This window comes from Tupaia chinensis, unplaced genomic scaffold (assembly GCF_000334495.1).
Source record: "Tupaia chinensis unplaced genomic scaffold, TupChi_1.0 Scaffold000294_5, whole genome shotgun sequence".
NCBI classification, from domain to species: Eukaryota; Metazoa; Chordata; class Mammalia; order Scandentia; family Tupaiidae; genus Tupaia; species Tupaia belangeri.
In genome coordinates this window covers 3,671,476-3,689,844 of record NW_006159782.1, presented here as the reverse complement: position 1 = coordinate 3,689,844, position 18,369 = coordinate 3,671,476, and the positions used below count along the sequence as shown (strand labels likewise).

Genomic DNA, 18,369 nt, shown 5'->3' with positions numbered 1-18,369 from the left:
GCACGTGGGCCTGGGACGGGGGTCTGAGTGTCAGGAGCTGCATGGGACTAAGACTGACAGCACGGGCTGGACAGCTTGTCCCTCCACTGGAGAAGCCCCTCAGAGCTGCAGGCCGGGTGTGCACGCGGGTGTGCACGCACGCCCACACATGCACCATGGCGCCTGGGCCTCAGTGCGAGAGCCGCGCAGCCAGCTGTCGCCCACCCTGCTGGCACACACACTCAACGTCACGCACGAAGCCAACAGACAGAGCTCGGGCAGAGCCATTCGGTTTTGTTTTGTGGTTATTTTTTTTTTTTACAACTTTAAATACGGAATATAAATAAATTTTACATTTAAAAAATAAAAGTAAAGCCCCCAAAAATATAATCACCGACTTTACAAACTGAAGGAAGCAGGTTTGGGAGGGGAAAGGGCAGTGCAGCGCGGGGGAAGGGAGGGAGAGCTCGGACCCGGCCTACGGGGCCCTCGAGGGCTTTCTCTTCTCCCCCCACTCCCAGCCCGTGAGTGGGTTCCCTGGGAGCTCCGCGGAAAGCATCGAAGATGGGGGAGTGTTCAAGCAGGGAGCGGGGCAGGGCGAGGGGGCTGCCCCCAATTGAAGACCCTTTCCTGGGGTTCTCGCACCGGCTTGGATGGGGGCCTGCTGGACCTGGGGACTGACCAACACCAGGGCTGTCTCCCTGCCCCCCACCACGGGCTCCTTTCTTTATGACCACTCCAAACCATAGGCCGAGGCAGGGACACACAGGCCACATGGAGCCTTTGTGTGAATTAGGAAGGGACTCCTTTTCATCTCAGACGCTACCCACATCTGCCAGGAACTGTCATAGTAAACACAGAATTCGGCTGTATCTCTGGTGTGACCTGCGTTCCTTGCATATGGCACCCTCAGGCAGTGCACACCCGGCATGACCTTACACAGGCGTGGCCAGGTTGGAATACGATGGGCAGGTCTCCTGCTGCTCTGGCCCCTGGCCTTCTGCCCTAGGGAGTGACTGGGGTCATCTGGGCCTCGGTAAGGGGTGCAAGATCCCCTCTGCTTGGTAGAGCAGACTGATGGGCCAGGACAAGAGGAAGCCGCAGGGTGGAGGTAGAGATGAAAGAAGACAGCAGGAAATGGATCGAATTGGGAATACGGGTCAGAGGTGGGAGGAGGCAGGGGGTGCCCAGGCCACCATCTATGTCCTGGTCAAGAGCAAACTCCATCTCTAACCCACCTGAGGGCACCTGGCCACCTGGTGCTCTGGCCACCCCACCCAGAGGAGGCCACGTCTTCAAAGATTTCATATGAAATGAAAAGGAGCCACGTGAGCAGAGGTGACTGGGGGTGGTGACTGGCTGGCTGGGCACGAGGAGAGGGGTTTTCTCCAGTCTGTGCTCCCCGACGTGCGAGGTGCCCTAGCCTGCCTGGAGGTGCTCCCTTTGGAGTGGGTTGCAGGGACCAGGCAGGCCATGCCGAGGTCCTCAGGGCCGTGCACAGAGCTCAGGGTCAGTCCTCAGCACTCAGGTGGGCCCTGGCCTGGCACAGGGGGCTGCGAGCCCCTTTCTCCCCGACGGCACCCCCGTTAGTCTCTCTTGCACTCTATTCCAGATCCTCAGGGTTGAGGAAGACAACGGTGGAGTTCAGTCCTTCGTTTCCTTCTGGAGCTGCTGGGCAAGACGCTGGAGGCCGCAGAGGGGGAACCCACTGATGGCGAGGTGGACGGACACGTGGAGGGGTGGGAAAAGCACCATTGGCCGTCCGAATCAGGCATCGAGACAGACGGACGAGGGGAACAATATTATCACTCCAAGGACCCCATGGGGGCAATACAGCAAATACCATATTAAATAACCCTGTGGGCCAAGCAGAGGACATGGGGTCAGAAGCCAGCCCAGAGGCTACACCCCACATAAGAGATCCCCAGGCCAAGTGCAGGGAGCCCGGGGTTGACCAGCTGTCCCTGATTTCCAGCAGTACTCAAGCTTCTTGTTCTCGCGGGGCATGCTGGAACACAGCTGGGCTGGGGTCTCCTAAGCCCTCCTCCCCACCTGCCCCAGGGAAGAGCTCACCTGATAAAAGGGTGGAAAAGATCAAGACTTGGGGACTGATTTCATATGGGAAAATGCCTTTCCCCCAAGCAATCCACAGGCCAGGGATTTCAGGCCTCAGTTTCCCCACCTGGCCCTCACCTGCCCACACTCTTCTGCCGATGCCCCTAGGCGCCAAGGGTCTCCTTCAGTGCCTTCTTGTCGTGCGTGTGCTTGAACTTCCGGTGCTTCCCCTTGGGGGGCCGGCGGACTCGAATCGTCCGAATGGTCACCCGAGTTTGGGGCGTCTTGGCTGCTTAAGAAAAGGGAAGATCTTGTCAGCGTCACTGGGAGATCCATTCCTCTCAACCAAGACCTGCTGCAATCCTTCCTGGATACTCAGGACTGAGGCAAGGCCCAGTCTGAGGCCAGACTTCTTGGGTTCGAATCCCAGCTGCATTGCTTACCAGCTGCATGCGACTTGGGGACCACTATAAAACCTCTCGATGCCTTGGCTTCTCCAACTGTGAAATGGGGGTGATAGACTGCCCGCCTAGGAAGCCCAATGGGAGGAACCAGCGACAAGATTCTGGCAGGGCCCTCTACACAGTGCCCGACACAGAGGGGTGGATGACGCATGGCTTCCAACTCTGTCCTTACCCACTGACAGGTTATTTCCCTGCCCTCGAATCTGTGACCTCGGATCTGTTTAAAGGAGGCTGAGGTGGTACTGGTCCAGGCAGAAGCCTTGAGAAAGCCTGGCGCCCTCACCTTCACACCGTGGGAACCCTTGAGCTGCCATAGATGGCAGGCTACCCTGCCAGAGAGGCCACATGGAAGGCTGCATGGGGAGGAGAGGCCTTGGACCACAGGGGAGGGAGCCTCCACAGCCCCAGCTGCCATCTGACTGCAACCGCGGGGCAGACCAACAGAACCGCCCAGCTGAGCCCAGTCAACCCACAGACCCACGAGAGTGGATACAACAGTCGTTCTAAGCCACTAAGCTCAGGGTAGGAAGTGCTGAGCAAGTGGCATCTGCTAAGCTGCACTTTTTCCTTATTGGCTTGACTCCCTGTGGAAGTTTCCTCCCACCACCCACTGGGTCCCTTCCAGTCACGAGATGGGGAAGGCCACTGGCTTCGAGGCAGAAGCTTGCTCCCCACCATGGAGCAGGGCCTTTGAGGTGGTTGTCATCTCCCTGCCACTCCAAGAAGCAGAACAGGGGTGTGGGAGGTGGGCCTCACTCAGCTGAGGCAGCAGGTCAGACCACCAGGTTCAAGTCTGGGCTCTCCCACATATTGTGTGCTTTGAAGCAAGCCACTTAAGCACTCCGTGCCTCAATTTCCACGTTTTACGAAGAGAGATGCCACGTGCCCCGGCCTTCTGGGGTTAGATCGAACATGAGATAACCAGAACCCTCCACTGGCGTTTACCAGGTGCCAGCACTACACTAAGCTCATTCGCCTTCATGGCAGGTGCAACGTGCACCCTTTACAGATGAGGCAACTGAGGCCGAGGCTGGGATCCGAACACAGGGATCTGTTTCCAGAGTCCTTGTTTGCACCCACTTGATGTATGCACAAATGCCCATGGGCCTCGGTCAGGCCAGCTCTCACATTCTCTCCCTCCTGGGCTCCTGGGGCCACCCTAGCAGGGACAGCTGTGTCTGCCCAGCAAGGCCAGCCTCTCCTGGGCACTTCTTTAGCTCTTCCCAGCCTGCCAGGCTACTGGGAGCTGACCCCTGACCTCCCACCTCTAGAACACAGCTCCCATGCGATGCTCCTCCCACCTGCAAACAGGCGGCTTTACCAGCAGTTCAAAGGCCTCAGACTCCACCCCACCGGGGAGGACCCCCAGGAGGACCACTGTGGGCCATCTGTGGGACTGGATGACACCCAAGCAAGCTCAAAAGTTCACAAATAGAGCAGATTTGAGCCTGGGAGAACTGACGATGGCCATCAATCACCCGGGCCACACCACCAGGCCTTGGCCCGGCCTTGGACAGCAGCTGGGGGTGCGCCTCACACTTGGCTGAAATATTGAAGCTGAAAGGATGGCTTCCCGATGCTAGCTATTCTCTGTTGTCGTTTGTAGGAAGGTGTGTGCACTTGCCAGAGAGAAAGCACCTCGCACTAGGGTCTGGTCATGCTATACCCCTTCTCCCCCATTTCTCCGTTCTGGGGCACACACGCACCACACACACCCACAATGTTTTTCAAGCCTCGGGGGCTGGGATTCGAAATCGCAGTCAGCCATGTGGGATTCAGCTCCCTTTAGCCCGATGTTTTCTACCTGCGTGTCCCTGCCTCCCAAGACACTGGCTTAGATAATCATGTGGGACAAATACACGAAATAACCCCATTCTAGCATAAAGAAGAGTATCATTTTTTCGTAACAGAGAAACGCTTTTCCACGTCAGCTCTGTAAGTAACCTGCAGCATGTCCGCTGGAAGCTGGCAAGTGACTGGCCTTCCCAAGGGACTTGGCGAAAGAGGCCAAGAGATGGCCTGCAGTGGGCTCGTGAATAAGAAATGAGGACAGAAGGACTGCCTTGTCCCTAAGAGCGAGCTAACTGAAAATCAAACTGCCGCTTACGTGATGTTTTTAATGCTCATCTAATCGTATTAACTTAATGATTTGATCCTTATTGTACACACTCAAGGGAAAAAAGGGAGCAAGCTAAGCCAAAAGGAACTCAGAATTGCACGTTACAAGACCGGGGTTCGGGACCAGCAGCAGTTAGCATAATGGCTATGTCGCTGAACTCCCATGTAGCCAACAGCGGTTTGAGTCCCAGACCCGGTGGCTTAAACTCACGCCAGGCGCGTGTGCATGTGTGCCTAAGATCCTGAGAGGAGAATGGAGGAGAAGGGATTGCAATGTGGCCATCTCCCCTGGGGGGTGATTTCTCACTTTCTGTCTCTCTGTCTCTCTCTGTCTTCCAGTGAGTGCATGCACCCTACAGCAAAAACCTCTCAAAAAAAAAAAAAAAAAAAGACCAGGGTTCAGGGACAAGCAGATGGCATAATTACGTTGGCTGACTCCCATGTAGTCGACCACAGTTTGAGTCCTGGACTCAGCAGCTTAAAATTCATGCCGGGTGCATGTGCATGGGAGCCCAAAATCCTGAGAGGAGAATTGACGAGAAGGGATTGTGGCATGGCCATCCCCCCAGGGGGCATTTCTTGCTTTCTGTCTCTCTGTCTCTGTCTCTCCAGTGAGTGCGCACACCTCTCTGTCTGTCTGGCGAACGCAGGCGCCCTGTAGCAAAAAAAAAAAAAAAAAAAAAACTCTCTAAAAAAAGAAGAAAAAGAAAAGGGTTCGGGACTAGGCTCTGCACTGTGCCACCTTTGTTAAGTCACTTAACCTCTCTGTTTTCCTGCAGTCTCATTAATAATACTGAAGGACTGACTTGCAAGGCCATCTCTCTGCCCCATTCTAGTGCAACAATTCTTTAATCCTTAAAGAAAGGAAGTGACAAAGCAGGTGAGGGCCAGAGAGAGCTGTCGGGTAAGGGAAGAGCCAAGAATTGAACCTCAGGATACCTGGATTCCAGCCACACTCTCCTGGGACTGGCTGTGGAACCTTGGGCAAGACCTCAGCACCTCCCAGCCCCAGGCACCTCCCCCCTGAAGGAGGGAGAAGCAGAGGACCAGACCATTTTTGGAGGAGCTTTCAACTCCGGTCTTATCACGCCCGGGACTGAATTCGTCAAGTGTAAGGACAGGAACAGAACTTTGACCCCACACGGCCATCTGATTGATAATTCAAGCCCCAGCTGTCACATCCCAGCTCCACGGTTCCCCAACCATTGCTTGCACACCTCTAGTGACAAAGGGCCCACTACCTTTTCGAGGTTGGCAGCCAGTCCCACCTTGGAACCCTGACTAACACCAGCTTTTCTGTGTATGGAGCTAAAATCTCTCCCCAGCGGCTTTCCTACTACTCCTGGTGCCCTGCTCAAGGCCTTAAGAAATTAGTTTGATTTCTCATCTCCAGGACACGCTGTCAGATATCTGCAGACGATGTGCACAGAGCCTTCTCTTGTCCAGGCCCTGGCTCCTCACACCTTTCCATGCACTCATTCAACACAGTGGGGGCTGTACTGGAAATGGGGCTGCTCCAGACAGGATGGCCAGGGCACACCTCCAGGAGGAGGTGATGTCTGTCTGAGACCCAAATAAAGAGAATGAGCTAGGCTTCTGAAGAGCTGGGAGAAGTGTATTTCAGACAGAGTAACACGTGCAAAGGCCCTGAGGCAGAACCTTACAGGGTCAAGCTTCTACAAGAAGGCCAGCCCATGTAGGTAGCATAAGTGAGGGGGACTGACTGCAAGGCAGAGGGCCAGTCAGGGTTGCATCTTCAGGCAGGGCCTCCTAGGCCAGGGAGGAAGGGGAGGAATCTGACTGCTCTCAGTGAGACGGAAAACAGCAGATGAATTTAACCAGGATGTGTCGGATCTAACCTCCTCCCCCTTTAAAAGGTTTGTGCCATAGGGTACATGAGCTTGCCAGAGAGAGACAATGAGAGGGAGTGCGAAATCACCCTCAGGGGGATGGCCATGCCACAATCCCTCCTCCTCCTGGGATGTTGGGCATACATGCAGAAGCGCCCAGTGTAATTTTCAAGCTGCAGAGTCCGGGACTCAAACTGTGGTTGGCCAAGCGGCAGTCCAGTACCTTAACGTCCATGCCATCTACTGTCGCCACCCACCAACCCATTTCCATTTTTTTTTAGTTTTTTGCCCTAGGGCAAAATGTGCTTGCTGGGGAGGGAGAGAGAGACACAGGGAAAGTGAGAAACCACCCCTGGGGAGAGGGCCATGCCTAAAGCCCTCCTCCGTTCTCCTCTCCAGATTTTGGGCACACATGCACATGCACATGCACCTGGCATGATTTTCAAGCCGTCAAGTCTGGGACTCGAACCACAGCCACCCATGTGGGAGGCCAGCACCTTCACCACCACACCACTGGCTGCCTCTCCCATTTCCATTTCTAAGACCTGCCCACATCCCCAGCTGCCTCAGCGGAAGCGGGCCTTGGGCTGAGGGATCCAGAGGCAGACCCTGGGAATGGTTACCTCGCTGCTCCTGGGTCACTGTCTCACACCTGCACCCCAGGTGGTCCTCCAGTGTCACTGTGGTCTTCTTAAAGGTTGGCTTCTTCCTCACCATCTCGATCTTTCTCACCTGCAGAACAGAACTGCCTCTGTAGGGGCCGCCCTTGCAGGGCTGCAGGAGCAAAGCGCAGAGATCCCGCACGGCCTGTCCCAGCTCCCTTCGCTGCTCTTTCCTCGAAAGCCCAGCGCTGGCCTGTGGGGCAAACACCAGGCCGGACAACAGCAGGATCTTGCCCTCTGCCCTCACCGAGCTTTTCCATCAAAACAAGCCCTCCAGCCCTGGCTTCCAGCTCTGCCCAGCCCCCCTCGCTGCCCCCAGAGGGGAGAAAGGCATTTCCGGGTTGAACGTGGGGCCTGCGGTGTCCTCATTCTGAGTGGATCCCAGCCAAGGTCAGGGTAGGGGTGGAGCCGGCTGTCTGAGGAATGGGGAAGGCTCTATCTAGGAGGGCGGTGGGGAGAGGCAGCTGTCAGGTGTCCATCCACACAGCTGGAAGCAGAGGGCAGGAAGATAGCAGGGCAGTGGGCGGTGAAGTGGAGAGCAGCGTGGATCAGAGCGGGCACTGGGCCCAGGCCAGGGGTGGGAGGTGGGCAGGGCACGAGGAAGGTGGGCAGGAGGAACAGCCTCGCCGGCCGTGTGGAAGTGGGCAGAGCGTGGCAAGGCTGGGCTGAGCCCCGGAGAGGCGTGCCACGCCCCTGGCCAGGCCTGTGCTGAGCTGATGCCCGGGCAAGGCTGGCCTGGGGCTGCAGAAACTGTCCTGTCCTGTCCCACATGAATCAGAAGACAATTGAGCCTTCTCCCGTCCAGCCCTGCCAGCACGACAGAGAGAGATCGTGGGGACAGTGCGCTTTAAAACACCCTTAGAATCTAGTGTATGTCTACCCCATCCCCCCGGAAAAGAGGCAGGCTTAGCATCTGACTCTGCTAGGGAGCCCCAGGTGTCACGTGGAGGGCCGCCCTAGCCTCTCTGTTAAAGATACAGCCTGTCAAAGGGACATGGGCAGGTGTCAGACGCAGGGGCACCTCCCCGAGTCTCTCTCTGAGGTCCTTGAATAGGGGAGGGTTTTGGGGGAACCTGAGCAGCTGCCCAGAACACAAACACATGTAGGCAAGGGACATTTGGGACCTTACCCCTGTAGAGGAGAAGGCAGCATCTGTTACTTAGTGCCCACACCTACTCCTGCCCAGGGGTCTGTCTGTAGCTTTCAGTTGCAGGGGTCTGGGCTGCCTTCAGGACTCATGGCTGCCCTTGGCACACCTCCAGAGAGAGCTGACCAAGGGAGGCCCTCTCTGGACAGTCTGGAACGTGCCCTTCGACGCCCCTCCACCCGTGCAGGAAGCTGATCAACAAGACAACCACCCAGAAGGGCACCCCCTCCCGCCCCCTCGGGGCCCACAGCATGGGCCTAGCGCACACCTGGACGTGCCGCAGCTGCACCTGGGTGGGCCGGCACTGCACTCTGTGGCTGTGGCTGCAGCCGGAGCAGCGCTGCACCTCCACGCAGGGCGGCCACACCAGGTAGTTGGCGTTGCTGCGGTCTATGAGGCGCCGGGAGATCTCGAACACCTCTGTGCGCGTCTTGCACTCTGCGATCATGGCTGGCTCGGCCGCCGTCAGGGAACCTGAGGGAGAGGACAGCAGTTGGGGTGGGCCTGCCAAGAGCCCGCCTGGCAGGAGAGCTCAGAGGTGCCCCTGAGACGGTGCTTCCCACCTCCTTCAACCTCAGGGTGGAGGGTTCAAGCCATGGCTCCTATTGGTCGTGGGCTGAGGGTCGTGGGCTGAGAGCCGTGGCTGGGCTGCTCTAAGCCTCAGCTGCCCTATCCACACTGAAGAACCACAGTAAGGGTCACATGGGACAATCCAGAGACCGTGGCCTGTTGGGAACACTCGGTAAGGTCCGTTTCTTGGCATGTAACCATTTTATTCTACGGTTTCTCGGATTGCTGGGTTTGCCCAACACCTGGCCCTTCCGCGTGTGCCATCTCATAACTCACGCGGCACCTCACACTGCAGTCGATCCCTGTGCAATGCTTCATGGAAAGTCTGCTCCCTCCTCTGTGAGGTAGGATAACAACAGTGCCCACGCCTGCCCCATAGACCTCAGGAGCACGCGAGTGGGCTACAAACAGAGAAACGGAGGCCCCGAGAGTCCCATTCCTGAGGGGTGGGACTTGGGTACCCGCCTCTTGTCTGTAGGTCCCCCAGCCCCTGTCTGCAGTGTTTTGGGAACTCCAGGTGGGTAAAGAGGAAGAGGAGCTTGGGCGGGCACCTGCCCCCCTGCAAGGGCTTCTCAGGCCTCGTCTTGGTCTGCAGGCTGCTTTTGGTCTCCGCAGAGAAGCAGGAGGCAGCGCCCAGGCCTTGCTCCACACCTGCTGTCCCAGGCCACAAGCTTTAGTCACAGTGGAGACACATGGCCCACCAGAGGCCACAGCAGGTTCCCAGGAGAACAGCTGGCTGGGACCGCGCCCTCCCACTCCTACCCCCCTACTTCCTTACCCTCCTGCACTCTGGTTCCCAATTCCACAAAACGGGTTAGTAATACCTACCTCCGTTATCATGAGTCTATCAGCACTGTATTTGGAAAACAGCGCGGAGGTGAGGGGTGTAATGACTCACCTAAGTATCTCGATATAAAGGGTTTGGGGTTTGGGGTTTTTTTTTTTTGCTGGGGGGGGGGTTGTACACACACTGGAAAGAGAGAACGAGAGATGGAGAGAGAGAGAGGGAAAGTGAGAAATCACCCCCCCAGAGGGAGGGCCACACCACAATCCCTTCTCCTCTTGAGATTTTGGGCACACACGCACACATGCCCGGCATGTTTCTCAAGCGGCTGGGTCCATGACTCAAACCGTATAGCTGGCCATGTGGGATCCGGTGGCCTCAACCACCAGGCTGCCACTGGCTGGCCGGATACAAAGCCTTTAAGGGTGGCTACACTCTGCTAGCTCATCTCAGTTCTAAGTGTGGGTAAGGGACTTTTAAGGTGACCTGGAACCCCCTCTTTCCATGGCTCCCCCTCCCACCTCCTGAGGGGCCACTGCTCCAGCCTCAGCCTTACCCAGGCTCCTCCTCCCACGAGATAAGCCCTCGGGCTCGCCTCCAGAATGAGACCGTGTCATGTTCAGGTCCAGCTCAGCCCCATCTTCAACTGCAAAAGAAGACACAGATGTGTCATCACGACTGCGGCTGGTGTGGTGGGGGTGCCCATGGGGATCGCACAGGCCGGGGGACCCACCCGGCCATAGAGAACAGTCCCAGCTTCCAGCCCCCTACAGACCCGAGACCCCCAGGCAGCCACAGGGCTCAGGGAGGCGGTGGGCCCCCACTGCACCCCAGGGGCCTCCATCCCTAGTCTGGGCTCATTAGCCACATTTTTGGCCGGAACCCACGTTGATGGAGTTAAAAATAACCCTTCCCCTTTGCTACTGTAATGGAACCGCCTCTGCCCAGCGGGAGGGGGGCAGGACCCAGAGCACTGAAGGCCAGACTCCAGTGCCCTCCACCCAGCGTTCCCAGAGGAAGTGCTGGATGGAGAAATTCCCAGAACCCTCAGGGGGGCGGCATGCCCTGCACACAGCCCCTCCGGAGCCTGTGCAATGGCCCTGCTGGGAGGGACAGACGGAGGGCAGCAGAGGGACGGTGGCGGGAACTGGGGCCTGCCGGGGTGGGGGGCGCCCACCGAAAGCCCCTCTAGGTCTCGGTCTCTGGCTAGCTCCCCGCCTCTCATCCTGCATCTCTATTTCTCTCTCCCGTTCTCTAAGTGTCGCCCCATGTCCGCCCCACTTCTTCCTGGGGCCAGTTCTGGCTCCCTTCAGCCTGGTGCTCTTGGCTCAGCCTCAGCACACCTGGAGACATTGGCCTGGCGAGGGGGGAGGCCAGTGAGCCTCTGAAGGGTTCAAGAGGGGCAGGCCCTTCTGCTCTCTCCTGGGTGAAGAGCTGGCAACGCTCTGAGGGCTAGGAGACAGCTCCTGCCACCCCACTCAGCACTTGGGGGCCCACGTTCTCCCCTACCCACGGGCCATCGGAGACAAGGGCTCCTGGGGCTGCAGCCCATCTGTCCTCCTGTCAGTCTGTCCAACAGTCTGCCAGAGTCCCCGGGGAGCCTGACTAGAGGATCCTGTCCTGCTAGGAGCTGCGACTGTCTGCTTCCATGCAGCCCAACGACTCCCATGTCAGCAAGTCTGTCTGTCCGTCCCTCCGGGTCCCTTCCTCTCTCCCTGCCATCTCTGGAATGTCCCTGGTGAGGAGGAGATGGGGGAAAGATGTGCTTTGTGGAAAGGTTAAGTCGATTAGGAAAAAATAGCCACATGGTTGCCTCGAAACAGGCCTGCTATTGAAAAGCTCATCCGAGACCCCGGCGCCCACCCCCGGCCCCCACCGGACTGTGCAGGGGCTGCCGGGTAGGGAAGGCCTTGGAAAGCAACTGCAGAAAGGCTAAATTTGGAAGTTGCCCCATTGTGTGGCCAGGCTGCTGGTCGGGCATGGGGTGGGAGCAGTGGGAGACGTCGGGTGGGGGCCCTGGCAAACAATAGGTGGGCCCAGCCGGGGGCCCCCTCCTGCCTGCCCCACCCCCAATGCACAGGGGCATTGAAAGGGCCAGGGAATGCTTTTGAGAGGGAGCCAGGGGCCCAACGGGGAGAGGAAACAAAGGCAGGAAATGCTGTTCCCCCGTAGATAGCGTCTGGGCAAGGATTACAAAGTGACAAAGAGACAGAACCCCAGAGGGAAGGGGACCTGGGGTGCAGGGGGCTGCTGACCAGGGCTCCAGAGAATAGGCCAGAGGTTAGAATAGAATGGAATTTGCTCTGAAGACAGCGTTTATAAATACATTCCCAACCCAGCCCGCCAGCCCCGCCACGTGTGTGCCACCTAGCACGTGCCCATGTGCTGAGTGCACTCTTGGGCACAGGCAGGGCTGCCAGCTGGTCAGGGCCAGGTGTCCCTGGGAGACCTCATGGAGCAGGCCCTCGGCCAGCAGGCAGAGAGATGGCTCCTCCCGCTTCCCTCCCTGGCAGGATCCACATCTGGGTAAGACACTCCGCAGATGCCCGGGGCACCTTCTCTCTACCCGCCCTCCTCCCCACACCCCACCCTCTGCACCAGGCCAGAGCCACACGTGGTGCCTCTCTGGCTACACCCCACGTCCCAGGTACCAACCATCCACATATTCAGCCCGCCCTGGGTGGGCGTGAACCAGCCCCCCCCTGGAATTTCATGGGCCATTTCCCTGGATGTCAAGCAGAGGGGCCCTGGGCTCAGCAGGGCCCGGGAGCTGGGTGAGGGGTCAATTTACCTACGGAGTCTCCTCCGTGTAGCAGACGCTGGAGGTCATCGAAGGAGCGGATCGAGTGGTCGCTCAGCATCTCATAGAGCTCCTCGGGAATGGGATCCCCCTGCCAGGCAGACACGGCAGGCTGGGTGAGCTGGGAGTGAGGGCTCCTCGCTGCGGTCTTCCCCCCAAGCACACTCTCCCGTGTAAAGTGCCCACCGGGCCCCTCATGCACAGGGCATATCTATCAATGCGTGTATCCTCAGCGTTACTAGAGGCCTGGGAAGGCTCCAGCCATCTCATTTCCCGTGGCTTCTCCCTCCACGCCCGCATGTACTGTGGGCGATCAACGGTCCTCATCTTACAGATGAGAAAACAGGCTCAAACAGGCGACCCCCCCGCTGAGGCCCCACAGCCGGTTCTCAGCAGAAGCTCCATTCGAACCCAAGGCTTCGTCACCGCAGAGCCTGCAGTCGCAGCCTCCTGGGTGCAGAGTGCTCGGTGAACACCCACAGACTTGGACGGCCTCGGGAGTCACGTGTTCTCGTGGTACGAACTTCGTCTCTCACGCAAAAGAAGAGTTCTAGAAGGGAATCCTCAGATGCAACCGGGAAACCTGAAAGTTTACCCATGCCCCAGGCTCGACCAAGCCCTATTTTTAGAGCCCCTCTGGCCCGTTACCAAACACACTTGAAACTTAATAAGCGCTTTAACAGGCCTCACTTGGAGGCCGGCTTCCTCCAGGGAAACCACAGGGCCCGCAGTGACACAGCGGCGGCAGCCTGATAGGAAGGTCCCGGGATGCCAGAGGTCCTGAGAAAGAGTTGTGGCCCAGGGGAGACGGAGTTCAGCCTGGACCACCAGCCACCAGGGGCAAAGACACTGCAGGGCATGCAGCATGGGAGACGGACCCGCTCGCATGCGTGCAAACACACGTGTGCAGCACAGGCACATGGGGTCACAGGTCTGGGCAACGAGCCCTGGGAAGGGCATCGCTGGCTTGGGACCTTGGGTTAAACTGCGCAGTGCCTCAGTATCCCTGGATTAAGAAGAGAAAGACCCCTGCCCTACGTAGTTCACGGAGCACTCCAGGAACAAGAGTGCTGGAAGCCTTAGCATGTCTGGGAGGGAGGGCGTTCTCTCAGCGCCGTGTCCAGCCCTGGCGGGGGGGTGGGGGCGGTAGGGAGGCTCTCCCCCAAAGCTCTGTTTTCTTGGCACTTATCAAGGAATCAAGGAACACTTCCTCCAGGGGTATGACCTTTTCATATGAATTAATCATTTGTTGTAATAGGTCAGCCATGTGGGGCCACCCACATGAACCTGGAGATAGCAGACCCAGGGTGCAGGTAGGGGCCGCTTTGAAAACGAATTCCTTGAGAACTCTAAGTTCCTAATTATTTGAAAATGGAGCTTATCACCACGTGCAGTTTCCCGGGGCTGTTGGGGGGTTCGAGGGAGGATAGGGTGGGGGGCCTGGCTGAGAACTGCAGTCGTTCTTTAGGGTCCTCGGCTGCCTAGCTGGAGGTGGGGGGGGTGTCGGCCCAGCTGCCCCTCGCTTCCCCCCATCTCCAGGCTCTGCCTCCTCCCACCCTCCAGCAAGTTCATTCTCCCAAGCCCGAGGGGCAGACCCCGCCTTTCATGTTCTCCAAATGTTGGCAAAGTACCCAGCACACAGAAAGGAGGGCTGGCAGCAGGGGCCAGGGACGGGTGCTTCCCTGAGAGTTTTGTCACATCCAGAACAGGTGGTCCAGGCTGCCAGATTCCACACCTCGCATTGCTACTAACTGCTGAGTGACCTCAGGTGGCTCGCTGTCCCTTTCTGGTCCTGGCACTCATCCGTGAACCCAGAGGGTTGAAGAACATTTTAATTTACTTTTAATTCTACCTAGGAGTGTCAGAACGAATACAAGAAAGCCAAAACAGGGGAGCCCAGGCGACCCCCCTGGGTCACGTGCAAAGGGGAAACAAGCATTTGTGGAGTAATGAGCCAACTAACCCCAGGGGAGGGGCCTGAAGACCCAGCACCAGATGGTACTTAGCACGTCCCAAGAGCTCCTTGCTCTCCAGTTGTAGCCGCCAGGTGTGACAAAGTAGGCGGGTCCCCAAACAGGCCTAGTGGGTGCCCTAGGCCCAGGCCCATGACACAGTGGAGGAGCATCTTACGGAAACAAACTCAGACACTCCAGGCTGAGTAGGGTAGCTGGGAGCAGCAGACAGGAGGTGCGCAGTGCACACTGGGAAAACGCATCCGTGACTCTTCCCATCTCCCTGGGGTTCTCTCCCGTCTGATTCTCCTGCCTCCTCCACCAGGAGAGCCACATGGGATACCCTTCCCCAAACCCCAAGCAAATCACCTCCTAAAGAGTCTGTTTTATTCCAAGCCAGGAGACCTTGTCTACAAATCCTTCTGGTAACTTGGCCACCTGAGGCTCTGAACTCACCAGAAGACCCCTGGACTAGACGATCACACCACGGTAGCTGAGCCAGGCACCGGGGAAAACGCTACAGAAACTACCCATCAGAGAGGCTGTCGCAGCTTTTATCCTGTCTTCCAGATGAGGACACAGATTTGGGAAGATTAAGTAAGCAGCTGTAGGCCCAGACAACTGGTCTATGCAGAGCTATCTTTCCCAGGCTCCAGAACAACCACCTCCTACCAGCCCAGCTGGGACCTCTCAGCCTCCCTCTCCTCTATCCAGAGGCCACTGTCCTTCAACACCATCTCAGGTTCGTGGTGGGTCTTCACCCCTGCACAGGTCACGCAGCCGACTGGGCGACTGGGCTCCCTGCGGATGTTGGCAGCGTCTGGAGACACTTTCTGGTTGTCAAAACCAGAGGAGTGCTCCTGGCAGTTCTGTCACACCCAGAACAGGTGGCCCAGGGCGCTGGATTCCACACCTCACTGCTGCTCCCCGGGCTGAGGAACCCGGTAGCAGACAGAAGAGCAAGGGTCCACACCAAGGACACCTGGATTCCGGGAGAATGCTAACAGTCTAACGCCTCGGCTCCCTCGTCTTTTAAACAGGGCTAATAACACCTCGCCCAGGGCTATCGGGAGCTATAACTGCACCCAGCAGAGCGGGAGTTAATGGCTGGTCCCTGTCATCGTCATCCATCCTTTCAGCATGGTCCTTTTGAGGGCAGCAGCGAGTGGCAGAGTGGCACGTGTGCTCAGGGCCATTTCGAGAATGACAATGGGTGGGTGGAGAGCTGAGCGTGCGACTTCAAGTGATCCCCTATGCTGGGCCACAGGAAGTGGCCCCTCAGCCCCACACTGGCACCACATGGAGCTGCGTGGGCTGGCGGGTCCCTTCCGGGACTGGGGGTGGCTAAGGAGTGGGACATTCAGCCTGTGGCCAGCTCCAGGATGCGACGCCCTGGGGGAGACTTGTTCAAGCACCTGTTAAAGTCAGAGATTCCTCTGGGTGGGGGAGAGCAAGCCACTCGAAGTTCGAAGTTCGGTTTTCCTGGGCACAGGAGGCCTCCAGGTGGGCGGCTCCTCTGGGAAATGGGAAAGGAGACCTGGCACCTGCCGGAGCAGCCTCAGACCTTGGGCCCGGGGTTCCTGGCAGGGTGAGGGTGTGGCAAGGAGGCAGCTGGGACAGAGCCAGCCACGGGAGCCAAGGCAAACAGCACTACCCCACCCGGCCCCACCCCCAACGCCAGCTGCAGGAGGTAGGAAGGGCACGAGCCAGCGTGAGGCCAGGTGAATTACCTGCTCCCAACCAGGCTGGCAGATCAAAGGGGCTGGGACCCCACCCTCCTCCAGGGCCCAGCACGAGCGCTGTGTGCACACATGCGTGCGTGCGCGCGCACGCGCACACACACACGTACGCACAGATACATGCTCTCAGCCTGCCTGCCATACCCGCAGAGCACGGCAGGCTCTCACCCAAGCAACCAGGGGCGTTGTCTGGGACTGGCAGAGGGAGAAGCTGCTGAGGCCTCCTAGCGCCTGCCTGCCTGAGTCCCAGGCCTTATTTAGACGGGATCCAAAGCCAATCCCTCTGAAAAAGCCTCCTGGCCAACCACAGAAACCATTTAGATTAGGCCTTCCCATCTACCACCTTCCTTCCTCACTGCCCTGGGGACCCTCCCACTCAGCCAGCCCATGCCTGTGGGAGCAGGGGAAATGCTAAAGTAAGACAAGAGGGACAGCGATTCAAAATTCGCCACCCATCCCAACTCGAGGGGCCAGGCAATTCCGCTCTTTGGGAAGGCTCAGTCATCCACCCTTCCCCGTTTTCGTTTGGTTGTTTTGCTTTTAGTTTGCAATAATGCGTGTGCTGGCAGGAGAGCCCACAGGGCCCAGCTGAAGATGCACAGAATCAGTCATTTGGTGTCCCTGTCTCTTCCCTTGTCCTGACTAATCCTGGCAGACCCAATTCCGTGATAGTCAAGAACAAGATGTGATGAGTGTGGCACGGGACGGGAGGATTCCCTGAGGTATGTCTGTAAAGCACCTGAGGGGCCTAGTCTTCCCCCACATCATGCTTCACTGTCCTTCCCACAAATATTTACCGGTTGTCCACCATCCTCCAGGCAAGGGAGACAGTGGTGACCAGGACCCGAGCTCTGACGCAGAGTTTACACTCTGGGGTGTGTGTGTGGGGGATGAACAGCAGACAGTAAAGAGCCAGATAAACCAGAGGTTGAGAACAGCTGTCCTGGAAGGGCATCTCCATAGGGCATGGGAAGGCTGCAAGAGGGACTTACAGGGTCTGTATAACCCCGCTCCGCTGCTCCGGATAGCTCTCCCTCTGACATACATGCACACTCACACTTCCTAACTCTTGTTCCAGAGCATCGAATTCTGTTTTGACTCTGGCCTTGCACATGGCTAGGGCTGGGGGTTCCAGCCAGTCGGTCTCCAGCCCACTAAGGCCATTAGCAAACCAGGAGGAAGCTGGGTAGTGAAGGGCTAGAGGGGTGCCTCCACTCCTTCCTGGCAGAAGGGTGCTGAAGCCGAAGCCATCACATGACAGTGGGAGTCACCCTCCCGGAAGCCAGCTCAGCTGATGGAGACAGGACCTCGGGGGCCTCAAGCTCCTCCACCTCCTTCCCAGCAGCTGAGGCCACCACCTAAGGCCCAGCTCAAGCACAACCAGGGACACAGCCAGCTCCAAGCCACCTCCACCAGCAAGCCCTCCTTGCACAGGAGGTTAGGAGCACCTTCCCGGACTGGTCCCCTGGGGCTAGGTCCCATTGCCATTCAGGTCTCCCCAGGGCTGCCTGGGGTTTACTCAGGCTTAACAAGCAGGCAAGCGCTTTATGAGCTGCGAAGCACCACATGTGGTCTGGGCTCCTGCAGCCTGTGTCCCAGGAATGCTGGATTAAAGAGAGCAAAGGCAGTTTCTGTGCCACAGCCTCCCCTCAAATACACATGCCCAGCAAGAGGAGGTGCTAGAGGAGGCTGTGAAGGGGCCGGGGAAGCCTAGAATTAAACATCTGGAGTGGGGGCCTTCTCAAGGTCTCTCAGGCCTTGGAGATTCCAATGAGGGCTTACTGGAAGGGAGAAATGCTGGGGAGGTTGCAGCTACCCTCAGAGTCACCATTTGCAGCCAAGCGGCCCCGTTTGGAGGCAGGGGGGGGGGGGGGGTGAAAGATGCAATCACAGAGAAATAAGGTTTGAGGGGCATGGAGCTAAAGGAAGTTGAGCCCAGGGAGGGGAAAAGTGGTGCTACGGGGTCAAGACCTGATGGGAGTTTCCCAGATTTTCTTCACAGGACCCGGGGGAAAGGAACGAGGTCGCCGCAGAAGTGGCTTGGTGTCAGGGCGCACCTATCGCAAGGGGGCGGACACCTGGCTTCGGGTGGACAGGGGCCGTGCGCGCCTGTGTACGTGCGTGGGTGTGCGCGCACGTGTGCTCTGGCTCCCTGTTCGGAGGCCGTACGTGCGTTTGTGTGCGGTGCGCGCGCGTGTGTCCCGCCTGTGCACGGGCGTGGCGGGGGGGGGGGGGGGGGCCGGGGGGGC

General features: G+C 58.1%; 1 protein-coding gene across 4 annotated transcripts in view; it reads right to left on the bottom strand.

Annotated features, from left to right (window-relative positions):
• Positions 1 to 253: 253 nt before the first annotated feature.
• The window catches only part of PDGFB (platelet derived growth factor subunit B), a 19,729-nt gene continuing 1,613 nt past the window's right edge, over positions 254 to 18,369 (bottom strand). For 2 of the 4 annotated variants that reach the window (XM_006150766.3, XM_027772754.1), the window contains exons 2-7: positions 12,421 to 12,520; positions 10,186 to 10,275; positions 8,544 to 8,749; positions 7,090 to 7,198; positions 2,173 to 2,326; positions 254 to 1,836 (exon numbers count right to left, since the gene is read on the bottom strand). In XM_006150766.3, the coding sequence (XP_006150828.1) occupies positions 2,199 to 2,326; positions 7,090 to 7,198; positions 8,544 to 8,749; positions 10,186 to 10,275; positions 12,421 to 12,520 (633 nt within the window). In that variant the 3' untranslated portion in view covers positions 254 to 1,836; positions 2,173 to 2,198. The remainder of the gene's footprint in view (positions 1,837 to 2,172; positions 2,327 to 7,089; positions 7,199 to 8,543; positions 8,750 to 10,185; positions 10,276 to 12,420; positions 12,521 to 18,369) is intronic. The other 2 variants (XM_027772753.1, XM_006150768.3) reach the window with 2 other exon arrangements.